Genomic DNA, 19,425 nt, shown 5'->3' with positions numbered 1-19,425 from the left:
ACATCATTCAGATTTGTTTTAGGAATGTAAAAATTAGTGTTTACCCACCTCAAGAACTTTGTTGTCTGGAGCCAGTGAGCACTGCTATGTCCTCTTTGTAGCCTAGAGACCAAAACTGTGTGGAGTACACTAGATGAAGACTTAGCAATGCATCGGTTGCTTGACAGGATGCTTTTCCTTGAGCACTGACATCCGAGGTTCAACCCCTGCAAGGGGAAGCAAAGCTGCACACACCTAATGAGCCCCAATTAGGGCGAAACACGTGTCATATACTCTTTGTATTATTTGAGAGGTACTATATATTATATCTATGATCTGCTTCTCACAAATGAGAGAGTGTGGCAGCTGTCTGCCGGCTAGCCGACCAACCACAAGAGTTACCTGGTAAATAACCACACAGATATCAGATTGTGATCAGACCTATGCATATATATACCCTAGCATTGACCGCTATGGAATATCATTCTTAATGTCAGCCAATTCTGATAAGGTTTCTTGCACCATAATACTTTGCTTCCCGTATCTGAGCCAGTTTTGCATCCATCTACAAACAACATCCTGATGTCCCACTTCTTTTAGTTTGATGCCCAACCTCTCATGTAGCGCCTCATCAAATGCTTTCGAAAAGTCAAGATAAGTAATATCATATGCTCCACTTTGATCATATATTTTTGTTGCTTCATCAGTTACCAGCATATTGGTAAAACATCACCTCCCTTTTTTGATCCCATGCTGATTGTTCCATAAAACTCTAACTCTTGCCATGTGTTGCTCAATCTTATCCTTAGTAATTTCTTCAATTATTGTTTCTGTAATTCATGTTAACCTTCCTGGCCTGTAGTTGCTTGGATCTGCCCAGTCACCCTCCTTATATAACAGGATAATAACGGGCCCCCGTGATATCCTTCTTAATGGTTGTGCTCATTTTCTCAAAAGCCCTATGGCTCACATTGGAGTTTTTAGCCTCATTTGCCTTATTCAGGTGTTTTTTTCCTTTGCAGCTTCTTTTTTAACTCTTTACTGATCCACTTTGGAGTTTGTTTTTTTTTCATTTTCCTTCCAATTCCAAATTTAAGCACGTATCTGTTTTGCATTATACAGTATGTAAAATATTTTTAAAGCTGTTCCACTGCTACTTGAATGTCTCCACACTTTTAAGCTTAATCCAGTCTATCATCCTTAGACTTTGTCACATTTGCTCAAAATTTGCCTTGCCAAACTTAATAGTTTTAGTCTTAGCATCTGCACTCTTCCAAATCACAGAGAACTGTATTATATTATGATTACTTGACCCTAGTGGTTCAGTAAGCAACATTTATCATCATACAGTGGATTCATAAAATATTCAGACTCCTTCACTTTCTGCATGCTTTATTATGTTATAAATTTCATTTTAAATGGATAAAGTTGACATTTTTTCCCTTCAGTCTACACTCGATAACCCATAATAGTAAAGTGAAAACGTTGTCATAAAAGTTTGCAAACTTATTAAAAATGAAAAACTGTCATTCACCTGACTAATTGGGTAAGGCTCTACTCCTTCACCACTCCAGCTGTTTTTTTTTTTTCTTTTTTTGATTGTATATTGTCATTGTTGCACTAAAAGGTGAACTGTCACCACCCTCTGAAGTTGCATGCCGGTTTTCTTCAAAAACCTTTCTATAGTCAATTCCTCTCTCAATACTGATGACTCTCCCTGTCCCTGCTACTGAGAAGCATCACCAAGGCATGGTGCTGCCACTATCCTGCTTCATCATAGGGATAATATTAAGCAGATGACAAATAGTGTCTGGTCTTTACCAACCATAGTATTTCTGTCCAAAGAATTCAATATTTGTCTCATCGGTCCAGGGAATCTTTTTTCCTCATTTATCTCAGGGTCCTCTAAATGCTATGTGGAAAACTCCAAGTGGGAGTTAGCCACTCTGCCATAAATGTCTGATTGAAGAAATGCAGCTGAGGTTGTTTTCTTTCCAGCAGGTTCTCCCATCTCAGCAGAGGACTTCTGAATCTTTTGTAGAGTGGCCACTGGGTGCTGGGTCAGTTCCCTGGCTAAGACCCTTCTTGCCTTGTTACTCAGTTTGACTAGGCAGCCAACTCTAGGAAGAGTCCTGGAGGTTCCAAACGTATTCCATTTCACAATTATTAAGACCACTGTGTTCTACTCAAAGCTTTAGAAATGGTTTTATACCCTTGACCTGATTTATAGCTCACCGCAGTTTTATCACAGAGGTCTACAGAATTTCTTTGGATTTCATGGCTTGGTATGAGCCTTTTTAAACTATTTCCAATCAATTCAGTTTCTATATATCTCGAATCAGCTTCCTGTCTGTTTTCAGATATCTGAAATGCATTTCAAGTTATATCAAAATAACTTCCTGCTCACTTAAAGATATCTCAAATGCATTTCAAGATATCTTAAAATAGACAGGAGGTACCATTGAAAGAATAGAGCATTTTACAAGAAGTAATTTTGAGATATCTCTGGATAAATTCCATTTATCCTAAAATGCATACAGAGTCTGTTTGAAATATCTCAAAATGTATTTGAGATATCCTGAAATGTACTTTGTTATGACAAAGCAGATAATTTATTTGTGATGTCTTGAAATGCATTTGAGTCATATCAAAATGAATAGCAGATATCTTAAAATGTAAAGAAACATATGTTGAGCTGTCTGGATATCTTTATATTCAGTTTGCCATATTTCTTTTTAAAATCTTGCTGATAAACATACTTATCAGAATCAGTCCACATTGGAAAATGCCAGTCCAAATTAGGATGTAATTAATAAAGTGTGTTAATATATGCAGTACTATGCAAACGTTTAAGGGACTTTAGAAATCATACTAAAAATGGGAAGTTGTTGTTGATGTTCTGATTTATTGTGAAATCTTAAAACAATGGCAAAAATGAGCATAGCAGCAAGAGACAAGGTGGTCATCCAGTCTCTCCTAAGCTGAAGTTGAACTTTTATGGCAGACAGGTGTTTCCAGATGTACTGTCAAAGCTCTTCTGCTTAAGCACAAACAAACAGGCAAGTCTGAGGACCAGAAATGTACTGGTCAGCCACATAGTGCAGCAAACGAGAAATGCATTGAGTGTACTTTTCCTTCAAAATCGGAATATGTCCATTATCAGTATCATCTCACAACTGGCAGAAATAACTGGGGCATTGGTACACCCATCTACAGTCCACGTATACAAAAATAATAAAAACAAAAAAAACACCACCAGAAATGGCCTTCAAGGAATAGTTGCAACCAAAAAGGCATTGCTCCTGGGTGGAAATGAAGCCAAACAACTTACCTATGCATAAACACATAAGGACTAGGGTGCAGAAAAATGTTATCAGGAACTCTGGACTGATGTAACAAAATTTGAAATTTTTGTTCTAGCTGAATGTACCTGCCAGAGGACTGTAGAATAGTATGTGGATGGTCTGTAGGCATCACTGAAGCCGGTAGAGGATCCCTGCAGATTTGAGGCTGCATTTCCACAAACTGAGTTGGAGGTTTGATTAAAAATTGATGAATCCCATTCTCCTGAGAAGTAAATTAGATAAGATAAACTTTATTAATCCTACGGGGAAAGCAGATTATCCATCATACAGTACTATTAAGGAGACGCCTGAACCCTGAATGCATTGATATATATAAAATGTGAAAAGAAGGACAGGGAGCCTAATTCAGAGCCCTGACTCAACATCTTTGAGCCAGTCTGGGCTTGCTTGCAGAAACAGAAGTAAGAAAGACAGCCAAATTCTTTAGTGAAGCTATGGCCACTTCTCCTAGCCTAGAACCTTGGAACAGCTGACTGCATGAGTACTGAGTACCTTCAGGAACTACTGACAGTAGACCTTAGAGAGTTGGTGCTGTTTGCAAGGTGGTCACACCAAATACTAATTACATTTTTTGTCTGTTTATTAAACTTTCCAAGAAATGTTTTGATTTAAACAATATTTTTCTTTAGTGATATTTCTGTCTCTCATTTCAGTTCTATGCTGAAATATGATTAATATAACACACTTAAAGAGTACATCACATAGTCAAATAATTGTGACAATTAAAAAATAATGATTATTAAATGGTAGAATGTATTTCCTCCTGAGACTTTCCAAGATATGTCTTAAAAAAGCAGTCTTTGTATTACAGCATCCTTTTTTACTGACTGTCACGTTTAAAGAAGGGTCAACAATAGGTTTGTGTCTTTTTTTCTTGTTCTGTCGATCAGCAGTCAGTCCCACTGAAGCTTCCTAACTGCACAAAGCTTGACTTTTGGTTGTTTACATTTCATTGCATCTGTTTCCTTTCACTTTATCCATGTCAGTCTTTCTTCTTCTTTCTTTTTTTAGTTCTATATTAAGAAATTTCAGAATACTGCAATATTTTGACAATAATATTGGGTAGACGTACACCAACATTTTTTATAAAGATAAAGATGCTTTTCTTTATCTCTCTGTAAATTTACTGATGTGGCATTTTTTCTGTGGTACTTGATCCCAAGAACAACACATATATTTTCCACTTTTTTATTACTTATATTTGTTTATTTTTTATTTACAGATATCCTTTAGTTTTACATGAAATATTTAGTTTTAATATTTCATCTTATTACTGTTGAGTAGATGTATATTGTTGTGGCATATCTGTGAGTTTATGTGTTCATGTTAAAAATAATAGCCAGCTACTTCTTAAGAACGGATGCCATATTTTTTTCCAGCAATATACTTGGAGTAAACAGGAAAGTGTCAATCCTGTTAACAGTGGAAGGGATACTTCATTTAGGCATCCTTCCCACCTTAGTTAGTGAATAATTTACAAGTTGTTTCCTCTTTAAGTGACTGTCTGTGGGGCTGCCAAATTGGCTGCAGTTTCACCTCTGTGCCCTGTATAGAAAGACTGAGGTTCAGCTTCTGTTGGAGATAGACATTCATTTTAGTTATCCTCTCTTGTAAAAGTCACAGTAGTTTGGGAGAAAGATCCTGAACTCAAACTCTAATCATTCTACATCCTAATGGACCTTGCTGTGTTGCTGAGAATTCAAAATAGAAATTGATTAGTTTGTTATAAATCATTTATTCCTCTTTATTTCTCCACTTTTCTCTTATAAAAGATTAATTATTAAACAATTTGCTTCCTTTTTTTGTGTGTCAATAGTCTTTTTATACACCTAGCAAAATGATAAATAAGACTTCAGATCCATATCTGTCTTGCTAATTTAGCACCATAGTGTGTAATTGAAAATACTGTATGTTGAAATAATTGATTACTGATTATTGGCCAATCAATAATACAATTTTTGCTTGATGTAAAAGTTTCCAGTTCTGTACACAGAATGATGCAAAGTGGGCACTAGATTCGTAATAACACAGCTCGCTTTTCTAAACCTCTTGTGAACACCTGAAATGTGAGGAGCAGCTTTGTTTGATCATATCTTCTGCTCACCAAGCACAGATAAGCTTGGTACTGTTTTTGTTTGATGTAATATTAACTGAACAAATTTGAAGGGACAGCCCTTTTGAGTTTATTTTATTTTTCAAGAATGTCTATTTTTGAATTTTTGCTGAACCCTATTGAAAGATGATTTATTCAGCTAAAAACTGTCATTTCACGCATTGTGTGAAAATACAGATGTGCTAAAAAGTAATCATATTAGCTAGTGCAAAAGATGTAAAGTATAAGCAGGCAGACAGGCCTATTGGGTCAGTGTAGATATTGCATATTTTCACATTGAAATATCTACTTTGCCTCCTTTTTGAAGTATTGAAGCATTTTCTATATTTTACATATTCTAGACCAATAGACCATTTTCTTCATTTTATTTCTTACATATATTTAGCAGATGTCAAGTATGGCACAGTTGTTATTCATCCTCCCTCACGGATCCAATGTTGGTTGTTTCAAATAAGGACCTGGATGTTACAAAGCTGTGTACTTGTTTTTTTTTTTTTTTTTTTTGTTTTTTTCCTGTGTCCCCAGACACGTGCAAGTCAGGTTATTTGCCAATTTTGAACTAGCCTTGTCTGTGTCTGTTGCCATGAGTCCAGAGCTGTTTGTTTCATTTTAACAAACTTTTTTTAGGTTATTTAAAAAGATACAAAATTTCTTTGTATTTTTATTATAGATGAAGAGCTGGAGTGTTGAAGAGCTACAGAAGAAGCTGGCCACCCTTGATCCAAAGATGGAGCAAGAAATAGAAGAGATACGCCTACGTTACCAGGCCAAGCGACAGCCTATTCTGGATGCCATTGAGGCTAAGAAACGGCGCCAGCACAACTTCTAACTAAAGTAAAGGCACCCTGTAATTGTTGTTCTAGGGGTGGTTACTTTTTGTTTTAAAAATAAAACGAGGACACAAAAGGACTAGTGATTACAGTCTTTACAGCACAATAACTCAGTGTTCACATTTTTTTCTCTCACATCTTGATTGAAACATTTCTAGGGCTAAAATTTCAATGATTGAGAGAAAACGTGAATGTGAACTAGAATTTTTTTTTGATTGCCTTCTACTTCAGATTCATCCATCTTGGTTTTTTTTAACAATTTTCAGTTGCCGTATGCCTCATTTTTGTTCACTGGAGCTTTTTATAAATGGTTTCATAACGGCAGCAATTGTAATACCTCTAAATTGGAGCGTTCAGGAAAAAGCACGAGGATAAGCCTCGTTCATTATTCAGTACACTGGAATGAACAAATGCTTTTAATTTTTTATTTTTTTGAACAGAGCTGTATATATTTTTGATATGCCACCAATTTCAGACTTGTATTTATTTAAAATGTGTTGTTTTTATAATACATTTGCCATTTGGTACAATTTTTTTAATGTCCGTGGCCTCTATTGAGAAGGTGGCTTTAAACTAGAAGCCTATACGGCCACATCAGGAGACAGACAGATCTGCGATCTGTGAACTACCTGTTACATTAGCAGTTTTATTTAAAATATCAATTTGTGTTTTTTCTCATTTATTTGGTGGGGGAAGATGGGGGAGACATGTTTGGGTAGGCAATTTTTTTTTCTAAGCTGTCTACTGGTACTTTGAAGAATAGCTTTTTAAATTGAAATAGTATTAATCTTGTAAGCAAAATTTTATTTTTTAAATCTCCTTCTTCTTCTGGCCAATGCAACTTTTTCTTGTAACATTATGGAAATGTGCATTGTTTTTTTATTTTAGAATTTTTTTTAATACAAAATTCGTGGTTAGTCTTCAACCCAGGACCAAAGGTGAATTATAATTTTACCCGTAATTCTTGAATATTGCTCTTTGTGGATCATTGCAGCTTCATTAATTTGGATATTAGACAGCTGGAGAGAAACACTTATTTATACTTACTGTATATCCGAAGACTTTCCGTACTCCATCAGTAAGCAAACTTGAGTTTATGGTCTATAGTGCAAGGTTTAATTTATGAAATACACACATATACATGTGTCATGTTTTTATTTTTTCATTCTGTATTTATGATTCAGTACAGAGTGTTGTGTTTTTGTTGGTGTGATACATATCTAAAAGCATAGATTATATGGTACTCCACCATTTAGTCACCATATTTCAAATTTAAGATGGTATCTAAATACAAACGATATAGAAAACCTAGTTCACTCAAGCACAAAAGCTCTTCTAGTGCCTTGCTATCAGGCTGTTCAAATCATTTGTTACTGCTGTAAATTAAAAATACAGCAGCAAAATTCACATCTGTAATTAAAAAGTAATACAATATGAATAACACCAGTTAGAGACAATTTTAAAACCTTACTTTCTTATATGATGTTTTGAATGTCTTTGCTCCTGTTTACCCTTCAGAACCTAATATTGTCAATACTCATGTATACAATGCAATTAAAAGACATTCTTAAAATTCTCATAGTAAATAGAAATACTTATAGTGATTGCTTTATATCTTCAGAGACCACACATTCTGGATAGATCTAACTATCAGTATTGTAATTACGAATCTATCATAGCATTTAATAGAAGTTGGAAGACCCTTTACTTTAGTGTAGCATGCGCATCAGCTGCTGATGATATGGTATATATTGCTTTTTAATAACTGTGACACTTGGCGTTGCTAGACAACAGTCACCTCTCAATGGACTTTGCATGTTTCCATATTTTTAAAAGTGCAGATTGTAATACATTCAACACTGTGGACTAACAAAGCAGAAGTGTGCTATATATAAAACTACTGTTATGTAATTCACTGAAAATTAGTATGCTTTTAAGGTCATTTGTGTCTTCTAAGCCAAACACAGCGGACGGTTGTCACCAGTACTAGTAGCATGATGTGCCTGGTTTAAGACTTGGAGTTACCTATTCAGGTTGAGTTGAGTGCAACTACCAAATACATTAGTCCTTTAGTTTTATTGTACCTCCACAGAATAATTCTTACCTTTTGGGGGAGGATGAAAAATAGAAAATACTTCTAATTGTGCCTTTCTGAAATGCTTCAGTCTTAGCAGAGCTTTTTCCATTTTTTAACAAAATGGAATTGACAACAATTGAATCATCAGCAAGGAACAAGTCCATTAACTTTGTCTCCGATTCTTTATTATCAATTTTTATTTGTGAGAAGGGAACTTCTTTGGGTTGGGTTGGGTGTGGCATTTGATCCTTGTTGTTATTTAGTACAGGATCAGAGTCTTTTACAAATCATATTGACGGCAATTCAGATAAACATGAATGTAATATAAAGTAAAATAAAATTAAGGACTGTGACATCAGTTTATACAGATTTCGGACAAAATGGCACTCTTATCTGCAAACCCTTGGGATAAAAACAAAATCTAACTGACGCAACTCTGCTAAATACCCAACCTAACCAATGGCTTTATTCACAAACTGCAATGCTCTGCGTTGAATATGATTTTTAGTGAGATTATAGCTGCCTGAGGCAAGATCAACACAAGAGACTCCATTGTTTCAATTCACTCTAGAACTATTTGGAACTATTTCCATGGCTATTAGGGGAAAGTTGATCAAAGTAAAAGTAGCACTGAGTGCGATCATAGGCCTCTTCAAAGAAAAGTAAAATTGGAAAGGTCAGTGGTAGACAGTCAAGATAATTAATTGCACAATTATAGTCAAGAAGCACACTAATGGCACGCAAGACAGTGAGCCATGCCCGCCAACTCTAAGACCATAGGAAATGCTCGACAGAGCCCCGCCCGCCAACTCTAACCCTCGTACCGCATCATGGGATACACACGACAGAGCCACGCACGCCAACTGTAACCATCCTCCCGCGTCCAGCGTCGCTCTCGGGGCATGTGCACTGCCTGCTCATGTGCCCGCACGCAACAACTCACCAAACACAGCCTCAGTCGCTTTCGTCTGTGCAAAAGTCCACATGCACCTCTGAGCCACGCTGACTTTTCACCGCACGCAAGACAGAGAGCCACGACCGCCAACTCACAGAGCCCCGCCCATGGGTTACTCACGAAAGAGCCACGTCTGCCAACTCTCACCCTCCGCAGACTTCACTCGCTTTGGTCTGTGCTACAGTCCATATACAGCTGTGAGCCAAGTTGACTGTTTATTTGCCTTCCATGGCCAACGCCTGAAATGCATTTCATGAAAACAACACTTCTTTCAATGTCCTACAAATTCCTGCTTCCGGTAACTGTTTGTTTCTGGCAGTCATATATTTCTGGTAAAATGTCATCGATGAAGTGTTGATCTCGAACTTCGCAACATGGCTGTAACCTTTGTTTGCCAACATTGGGATAACTTCGCGGATGTGCTGTCCGTTGTTCTTAGTCACGGAAGCATAGTCATACAGTCTGCTCAACAATACGCTGAGTACATGAATATGCCCGGAGTTTATGGTGGCGAGGCAGAAATTGTGGCGATGTCCCAAATGCTTCCAGCTACTATCTCCATTCACTTCCAGGAATGTCGTCATGCCTCTCCTCAAGTTTACAATCCGGGCCAACGTCTCTCCATATCCCTGCTCTTTAGCGGTCCTTTGGATCATGGGCATTACGAAGTTCTCTTGCCTCTCAAATACACACGTGATAACCTTCTAGTGCCATCTATTGAACAAACACATTCCACACAGGACTTTCAATGCACCATTTGTTCCAAATCCTTCCCACTAAAGAGATATCTCAAATTACATTTAAAAACACACTCCACTGAACGAATGCTGCAATGTGAACATTGCCAGCAATGCTTCAAAATGACTCGCGCCCTGAAGAAGCCCTTACAAAGTCATTCTACTCACATCTTCAGTTGCACATTTTGTCTTTGCTCAAAAACCTTCACGCAAAAGAAATATCTCAAAGCATATTTAAACACACACTCTACTGAAAAAACGCATTCCACACAGGACTTTCAATGCACCATTTGTTTAAAAACCTTCCGACTGCAGAGATATCTCAAAGCACATTTAAAAACACATTCCACGGAACAAATGCGGCAATGTGAACATTGCCAGCAATGCTTCAAAACAACTTGTGCACTCAAGAAGCACTGTATGTTGCTCTCTCCAGTGTTCCATCTTTTCATTCACTGACAGTTGTATCGTCAAAAACCTCCCCATTTGGACAACTGTGTCTTTCAGGAAGTGTTCACTCCTCAATAAATAATTATATGAGGCGTATGCTACGCTGCGGGATGGCTAGTGTAATATAAACAGCTGGTATAATATGGTCATGATATACTTAAACAGCTTAAGTTTCAACCTTGATTTGAATGAGGCAGCTTTGGGCCTTTAAATCAATACCTGGAATTAGAAGAGACCTTACATTTTCTTGTTAGAGTGGGGAATCTCAATTCCTTAATGTAAAGAGATGCAAAGCTTTCCTGAAACTTACCTTGAAATAACTGTAGAGACATACATAGTGGAGTTGTATGGACACACTTTTTATTTCTAACTAATGATTGTTGGCTTCATTCGCTCTTGTTGAATTCAGTATTGTGTGGTAGTCAGACAATTATAACGGCCTCACAGTAAAGTCAGTTGTGCCTGCTATGAATGAATGAACTAGCTTTTCTGTATCCAATGTATTTGAGAGGTTGCCATAATTGTTCTGTATTTTTATGTAGTGAAAACGGACCTTGGGTTAGATATACGTTTGTTAAAGGTTATCATTGACAGTGATCTAACACCTGAATTCTGTGTGGATTCAGGCAGATTAAAGTTCAAGCCTTTAGAGTTGTTAGTGTTGTTTGGCGTTTTGTAGTATTTTCTCTGACTTATAAGAGTCCCCAAATACCCTCTTATCACTTATCCACTGTTTCTGCCTAATTCAGACAGTTCATTTAATATACACTGGAGCAATCAATTACAGCCCAAGTGTCATCAAAATGTAAATGATTTTATGCTTTCAGTTGACATTTCCAAATGGCAAAAGAGAAACAGATGTAAGAAAAAACCCTGGGGGACGCTGTTATAGACTGGAATATTAGAGTGTTCTTTGTAGGATTTTTGCCCATTGTCAAAATAATTTGATTATGTTGAGGTAAGCCACTTAAGAACAATGCCTAATAATGTTAACATAAATATGTACTTCCTGCTTCAAATATTGCAACATCATTAATAACACAAGTTAAATGTGCTTCTATGCTATGTCTGGCTTGAATGACAGACTACAGTAGTGTTAGAGCTTGTGGCCTTTACAGTTAGACTGGACTTGTCAGACTACAGCATTTTTGTTGATCTAGACAGGGAAGTGATTGAAATCAAAATATTCTTCTTAACATGCAGATCAGATTTCTTTAACAAATAGCTAATGTGGCCTTTTTGAAGAATTGCATTTAATGGACTATTAATGGAAATGGAAAATAAAGATGAATGTTATATTGTATGCCACAAATACTCCAAAACAGTTTTTGAACGATCTACTTGGAATTGGAGGTTGTGGGTTTCATTATAGAAATCACTGGTAGAATTTCCTGCTCTGTCATTAACTTAGTTACTGGGATGGTGTCTGTATGCAGTAAAATGCAGTATTCCTTTAGTTCTCGATCCAGCAGTTAACTTCCTCTTCAATTGCTGTTTCCATTGTCAGCCGTAATTTTCCCAACAGTCTGTCCAAAAAACTTTTTATTTGTACTGCTTAATTACTCTGCCCAACCAGATTGATAAACCTGTCTGTGGTGAAGCATTTCAGCATTCTATTATTAACAGTTGATTGATTTTCAAGCTAAATCCCTTTTTACTTTAACTACATTTGGAAGATGGGGCTTTCAATGTAATAATTATTTTATGGATATGTTGTAGTTACCTCCAAGCTAATTTATATTAGCATAACAGCTTAGGTACCAGGATTCTAGAAATTTCAGCATGCAGTACCTTAAAGTGCATTTATTTAGCTGACACAATATTTGGTGCTTACTTGCATATTTATTGGAAAAGGCAGACACAGACAAAAAAAATAATTAAATGCCCTTTTATTTCAGATGATTTGAGATTTGTATCCTATTATTGTGGGAATTGTTTATAAGTAAATTCCAACCAGATCATAATTTTATTTATTTTCCTTCGAGTGTAACTACTGATTTCCTCTCATTTAATTTTTGGTGAACCTCAGACCATTCACTCATGTTCATAATAAGAGCCACAGAAACAGACTTTTAAAAGGCAGTATCCAGAATAGAAAAAAAATGAAGTGATAAATCCTGTTTTACCCCGTAGCCTACTCAGACAACCTAGTTGTTCCCCACTGTTAAAATATCTGCTTTTAAAACAGAACTTATTTCTTTTGTTCATTTATACCATTTGATTTCTGTTACAGATGTTAATTTAAAAGTACTGTTTTCAAAGATCGGACCATAGGGATTCTGCTTTAAAGTTTATGAAAGCCACTTTCTTGTTTACTGTTGCTCATTTGCTGGCTTGCTCATCTCAAGGGTGATGTGATTCTTTGTAATAGAAGACATTCAGCCAGAAACTGACCAAAATATTTTCTCTTTCTCCAAATGTTATAGAATGTGTTTTTGTCTCCTGTGTTATGATGCACAGTTAAACATTGTTAAGTTTTATTTTAGAACTGTAAATTTCTTACTCCTTACCAACATGGACTCAGCCTTTCTTCAGTTGCACTTTCTTGCTCTAAGACGGCTAATATGTAGAAGATGCGCAGATGTCTTTACACTTCTCATGCAGTATGATCCTTCTTCCTCTTTCCACAGTCCAGTTCCCATTGTAATGTATATGTTTGTCTTACTGTGTCCATACTTTTGCTACAACTGTTTTTTTTATTGAGGGGAAAAAGTTGTTTAATACACACCAAGATTTGTTGTTTGTTTCAGTATAAAAAACTTAATTTAAATCTGAGTCTGTAAGAAGTTTTGAACTCATTTTGTTCTGCATTCACCTTTGTAAAAGTTACAGGTATTTGTGTTGATTGTTATTGTGTCAGACAGTGTACCTCTTGTAATGTTCAGCAATAAATAAGGTGCACAGACTCTGTATATCCAGGGTGAGTCCTCATAACAAAAACAAACAAAATGCACTATATATAATATAAAGTTTGTCATCTGCGACTTAAAACTCTGCTTATGCATAACAATACAGTCATTTGTAAAACAACAAAATCTTAAGAGTCCTTCATGTAAGAAATACTTTCAATTGCAGAATTTATTAAGGTTCAATTAGTTCTTGTAAAGCATAATGAACAGTTCCTATATAGTACAATGTACTGAATAAAACAAAATTGTATTCAACAAAAAAGTGTCAATAAACCTCAAGGCCATGCACTCACAGTTCTGGTCTCAAACGCTGGTCAGTTCGTCACGGTCTATGTAATGTCGGCACGTTCTTCCCTTGTCTCTAAGGCTGTTCACCAGGTACTCTGATTTCTTCCCATATCCCATAAGACTGGCCAGGCTAACTGACAAATCAAAATTATATCATAATGCATTAGAATGGAATATGCAAGTTCAGGAAATGCAAGGAGGGATGTAATGGCAAAAGTCTGGAAAAAAACAGATACTGTATTTACAATATTTATAACCTCAAGTGATTTCTGTGTGAATATTTCAAAATTAGAATTGTTTTAGTGCAACAGGGTTTCATTCATTTAAATTATCGCAGCTAAAGTAGCTTAAGTTCTAGGCTTCGGGGTTGAGATGCCGTTCAAAAGTCAGATAGATAGATAGATGTTGGGTCAGACAGGAGAAAGATTTAAGATGTTGCAATTGTGAAACCTCGAAAGAAATCCATGTTTATTTGACTATGTTTTAAATTGAATATGTGCTACCTTCCCATCTCCTCCCCCTGTACAGTACACTCAAGCTGTTTTAGGAAGTTCCCTATGGTTAGATCATGTTGAAGGTTAAAAGAACAATCAGGCAGTGCACAGATCAATGTTTAGCTCTCCTGCCATCTTCTTAAATTACTGGCGTATCCATTCAATATTCCTGTTTTAGATAAAATGGTTGGGTGCATACATTTTTAATGTTGAAAGCGTCCAATACAACATGCCTTAAATCATTCCTGATAGCAGAGTATGACTTGTTTTCTGTAATCTCATAGCAGTGCTCCAAAGGTTATTTTTCCTTCTAATTCTTGAAAGTTAAATCAAAATGGATTGTAAGTAAAAAACTTTTCATGCATTAATCCTGGAAAAAGAATCTTTGAGTATCTGTAATATGTCTTTGTGTGAGGGGCTACAACCTTTAAATAGTTTTGGATTATGAACTTAAGGCACATGTTAACATGGCTTAGGAGCTTTGAAAGTCTTCAGTCGCAGTTAGAGGTTGCTTGCTAGAAAGGTGAGACACACCGTGGACAGCTCCATGCCTACTGACGTACCTGCTACTGCCATACTGCATAGGAATTCTAATGGAGAAGCAGGCCACATTAGTCCAGTCTGGGTATGTACTTTCAACAAGTCTAATGAATGTTTTATATTTATTTTTATGTATTTTAATTGCAATTAATTTTTAACATTCGAGCCTCTGTTCAAGCTGTGTGCATATTCTACTACTGACCCTAGAAAGCTGCACTGTAAGTTTAATTTTTTAGAATGTATATTTTTATTACAGTTATGAATAAACAGACAAGCAAGGCAAATTGTGAGTTTGTTTTGAGATAACAGTGGGTTTGGGCGTGGATTGGGTTTTTAATTTTCAAGGACAGGTCTCCCATCTAGTGTTGGTTGCTGCCTTGTGCCAAATGTTGCTGAACTGACCTTAAGCTCTGAGTGGCCCTGCTCTGAATATGGAGAGATTTTTGAAATGAATAATAAGATGCTTCTTTTTCAATTAAATACTGTTAGAAACAAAGAATTCTGGACTGAATTAAGTGTCTTGATGAAGTGATTACTTAACTCCTCTAGTTACAGTATTTTTTAAAATACACTCACCTAAAGGATTATTAGGAACACCATACTAATACGGTGTTTGACCCCCTTTTGCCTTCAGAACTGCCTTAATTCTACGTGGCATTGATTCAACAAGGTGCTGAAAGCATTCTTTAGAAATGTTGGCCCATATTGATAGGACAGCATCTTGCAGTTGATGGAGATTTGTGGGATGCACATCCAGGGCACGAAGCTGCCGTTCCACCACATCCCAAAGATGCTCTATTGGGTTGAGATCTGGTGACTGTGGGGGCCATTTTAGTACAGTGAACTCATTGTCATGTTCAAGAAACCAATTTGAAATGATTTGAGCTTTGTGACATGGTGCATTATCCTGCTGGAAGTAGCCATCAGAGGATGAATACATGGTGGTCATGAAGGGATGGACATGGTCAGAAACAATGCTCAGGTAGCCCGTGGCATTTAAACGATGCCCAATTGGCACTAAGGGGCCTAAAGTGTGCCAAGAAAACATCCCCCACACCATTACATCACCACCACCAGCCTGCACATTGGTAACAAGGCATGATGGATCCATGTTCTCATTCTGTTTACCCCAAATTCAGACTCTACCATTTGAATGTCTCAACAGAAATCGAGACTCATCAGACCAGGCAACATTTTTCCAGTCTTCAACTGTCCAATTTTGGTGAGCTTCTGCAAATTGTAGCCTCTTTTTTCTATTTGTAGTGGAGATGAGTGGTACCCGGTGGGGTCTTCTGCTGTTGTAGCCCATCCGCCTCAAGGTTGTGCGTGTTGTGGCTTCACAAATGCTTTGCTGCATACCCTGTTGTAACGAGTGGTTATTTAAGTCAAAGTTGCTCTTCTATCAGCTTGAATCAGTCGGCCCATTCTCCTCTGACTTCTAGCATCAACAAGGCATTTTCGCCCACAGGACTGCTGCATACTGGATATTTTTCCCTTTTCACACCATTCTTTGTAAACCCTAGAAATGGTTGTGCGTGAAAATCCCAGTAACTGAGCAGATTGTGAAATACTCAGACCGGCCCGTCTGGCACCAACAACCATGCCACGCTCAAAATTGCTTAAATCACCTTTCTTTCCCACTCTGACATTCAGTTTGGAGTTCAGGAGATTGTCTTGACCAGGACCACACCCCTAAATGCATTGAAGCAACTGCCATGTGATTGGTTGATTAGATAATTGCATTAATGAGAAATTGAACAGGTGTTCCTAATAATCCTTTAGGTGAGTGTAGATTCATGTTTTGTTCCCTTGCCCCCAATCCCTTTCATCCTCCTTTCACATGTTTAAGGACACCTCATGTGGGGCAGAACCCTTCTCACTTGTTCCACTTATTCATTAGTAAATTCACCCCGAAGAATTCAGCTCCTTTATTGTCTTGACATGATGATTTTCAAACCGTTCTGCCCCACCCCACTGTACAGCAGTCACATAAAGCAGGGAAGACGCCACAGAACCGTGATAGTCGAACGTTTATTCAGGGTCTGCTGCACATCTGTTATATTTTTGGGTAGCAGCAATAACTGCTGCAGTTTGTGGCAGTGGGGAAAAAAAATGAAGTGGACCAGCAAGCTGGATAAGACCTCCTTCATAAAAAGATGACGTCTGCAAAATAGATAGAAGATGAAAGCTCTGACAGTGCTCCACAAAAAGTCTCAATTAAAAAAGATGATGTCAAATGTTAGTGAATTCCGCCAAAGCGCCAGCTTGTAAAAGTACTGAGTGGTCACGATAGGCCGATGAGACTCCGTCACATCAGTTGACCTTTCAGTCTGTGTGTCACAAACCTCAGTATTTATAAAGTAAGTAGGCCAGAGTATAGATATGAGTGAAGGTTTAAGTGGAACAGAGCTTAACTATACCACAGCTGAGGGTCTTAAAGCTTTACCCTTTTGTGGGCATTTTGGAAATGTACCAAAATCAAAAAGAGATATATATATATATATATATAGTTTTTTTGTGTGTGTAATGTAATGCTCCTGTGTTTATAATCGATAGTTCTAGTTCAGTTTACCCATACCCTTTGCGGACGATAGATGGCGCTTTAACACACTTACCCGACACAAACAGATGCTAGAGGCACAAGTCCAAAAAGCACACGTGAATTTTATTTTATGTTGTCCCCAACAGCCCAAACGCAAACCTTCTTTACTCTTTATCTTTGCTTTCTTATTTTCTCTTTATCTCTCAGTCCTTTCCTCCTCCACTCGTCCTCTGCAAGTTTCCTCATCCTCCACCCCCCAACTCTGGCTCCTGGATTGGTGACTGCTGGCTCCTTTTGTAATGCCCACAGAAGTGTTCCAGGTGCTCGTTGATCTACTTCCGGCAACACTTCCTGGTGTAGTGGAAAACCCGCCCAAGAGGGCTCAGCAGCTGTTGCAGCACCTCCTAAACGCAGCCCCGAATCCCAACAGGGCTGTAGATAACTCCAACTACCAAGAAGCCTTGCGGGAATCCGAGGCACCAACGCAGCCCATGAGAGCTGCCATCTAACGTCCCGGGGAAGGTACAGTTCTGCCCACGCTTGCTCCCCCATCCTCTCCTTAAAGAGGAGTCCCGGCCCTCTGACACCATATAGAGAGAAGCATATATAACTCAATATCCAATCTTTTTTTCCTCTCCCCTTCTTTGTTTTCCACTCCAGTGCTGTCTCTGTCCACAGGAGTACAACTCTGGGGTGGGATCTTAGGTGGGTACCGTGGGGTTGGTGATTGTTGACATATTATATAGAATTTTCTGTTGCTTGTTGGAATTGTTGACGATTTTTATTTCACTAATAAAAAATTTAATTATATATATATATATATATATATACACTGTGTGCACAATTATTAAGCAAGTTGTATTTTTGAGGATTAATTTTAATATGGAACAAACACAGTGCTATCATCCATCCATCCATCCATCCATCCATTTTCTAACCCGCTGAATCCAAATACAGAGTCATGGGGGTCTGCTGGAGCCAATCCCAGCCAACACAGGGCACAAGGCAGGAACCAATCCTGGGCAGGGTGCCAACCCACCGCAGGACACACACAAACACACCAAGCACACACCAGGGCCAATTTAGAACCGCCAATCCACCCAACCTGCATGTCTCTGGATTGTGGGAGGAAACCGGAGCGCCCGGAGGAAACCCACGCAGACACGGGAGAACATGCAAACTCCACGCAGGGAGGACCCGGGAAGCGAACCCGGGTCTCCTAACTGCGAGGCAGCAGCGCTACCACTGCTCCACCGTGCCGCCCCACAGTGCTATCAGTCAATCCAAAATGTTAATAAACCTGAAACCTGAATGTTTCACAACGGAAATGTGAGTGTGAACATCATCAGGGGAATACATATGTGCGCACAATTATTAGGCAACTATTAGTGTGCAGATTTATTATGCAACTAAAGGAAAAATGAAAATTTTCCCATCTCACTTGTTTATTTTCATCTGTTATAGTGAGAATAATAAACAAACACCTCAAAATTTACAAATAAACATCTCTGACATTTCAAAAAATCAATCAATCAATCAATGACCAATATAGCCACCCTTCTTTCCAATAACAGTCATAAGCCTTTCCATTCATGGAGTCTGTCAGTTTCTTGATCTGTTGACGATCAGCTTTTTGTGGAGCAGTGACTACAGCCTCCCAGACACTCTTCAGAGAGGTGTATTGTTTTTCTCCCCCGTAAATCTAGCGTTTTAGAAGTGCCCACAAGTTCTCGATAGGGTTTAGGTCAGATGAGGAAGGGGGGCCATGTCATTATTCCTTCATCTTTAAGGCCTTTACTGGCTGGCCACTCAGTGGAGAACTTCGATGCAAGTGATGGAGCATTGGCCTGCATAAAAATCATGGTCTTTTCCTGTATCACTGTTTGAAGAAAGTGTCTTCAAAAACTGGCAGTAGGTTTGGGAGTTGATTTTGAGTTCATCTTCAATGCAAAAAGGTCCAACTAGCTCATCTTTAAAAATACCAGCTCATACCAGTACCCCACCTCCACGTTGGAGTGGAGCTCTGTGCCCATTACTGATCCACAGGTCCATCCATCTGGTCCATCAAGAGTCACTCTCATCAGTCCATAAAACCTTTGAAAAAAATCTGTCTTCAGATATTTCTTGGCCCAGTTTTGACGTTTCA

General features: G+C 37.9%; 1 protein-coding gene across 1 annotated transcript in view; it reads left to right on the top strand.

The window, feature by feature from the left end:
* LOC120514749 (serine/threonine-protein kinase 4-like) overlaps positions 1 to 6,363 on the top strand; it is an 82,293-nt gene extending 75,930 nt beyond the window's left edge. Inside the window, exon 11 of the mRNA XM_039735276.1 lies at positions 6,128 to 6,363. Within this exon, the coding sequence (XP_039591210.1) occupies positions 6,128 to 6,286 (159 nt within the window). The 3' untranslated portion in view covers positions 6,287 to 6,363. The remainder of the gene's footprint in view (positions 1 to 6,127) is intronic.
* The last annotated feature ends 13,062 nt before the right edge of the window (positions 6,364 to 19,425 follow it).

The sequence above is a fragment of the Polypterus senegalus genome, chromosome 14, assembly GCF_016835505.1.
Source record: "Polypterus senegalus isolate Bchr_013 chromosome 14, ASM1683550v1, whole genome shotgun sequence".
Taxonomy (NCBI): Eukaryota; Metazoa; Chordata; class Cladistia; order Polypteriformes; family Polypteridae; genus Polypterus; species Polypterus senegalus.
This window is presented reverse-complemented; position numbering and strand designations above follow the sequence as displayed.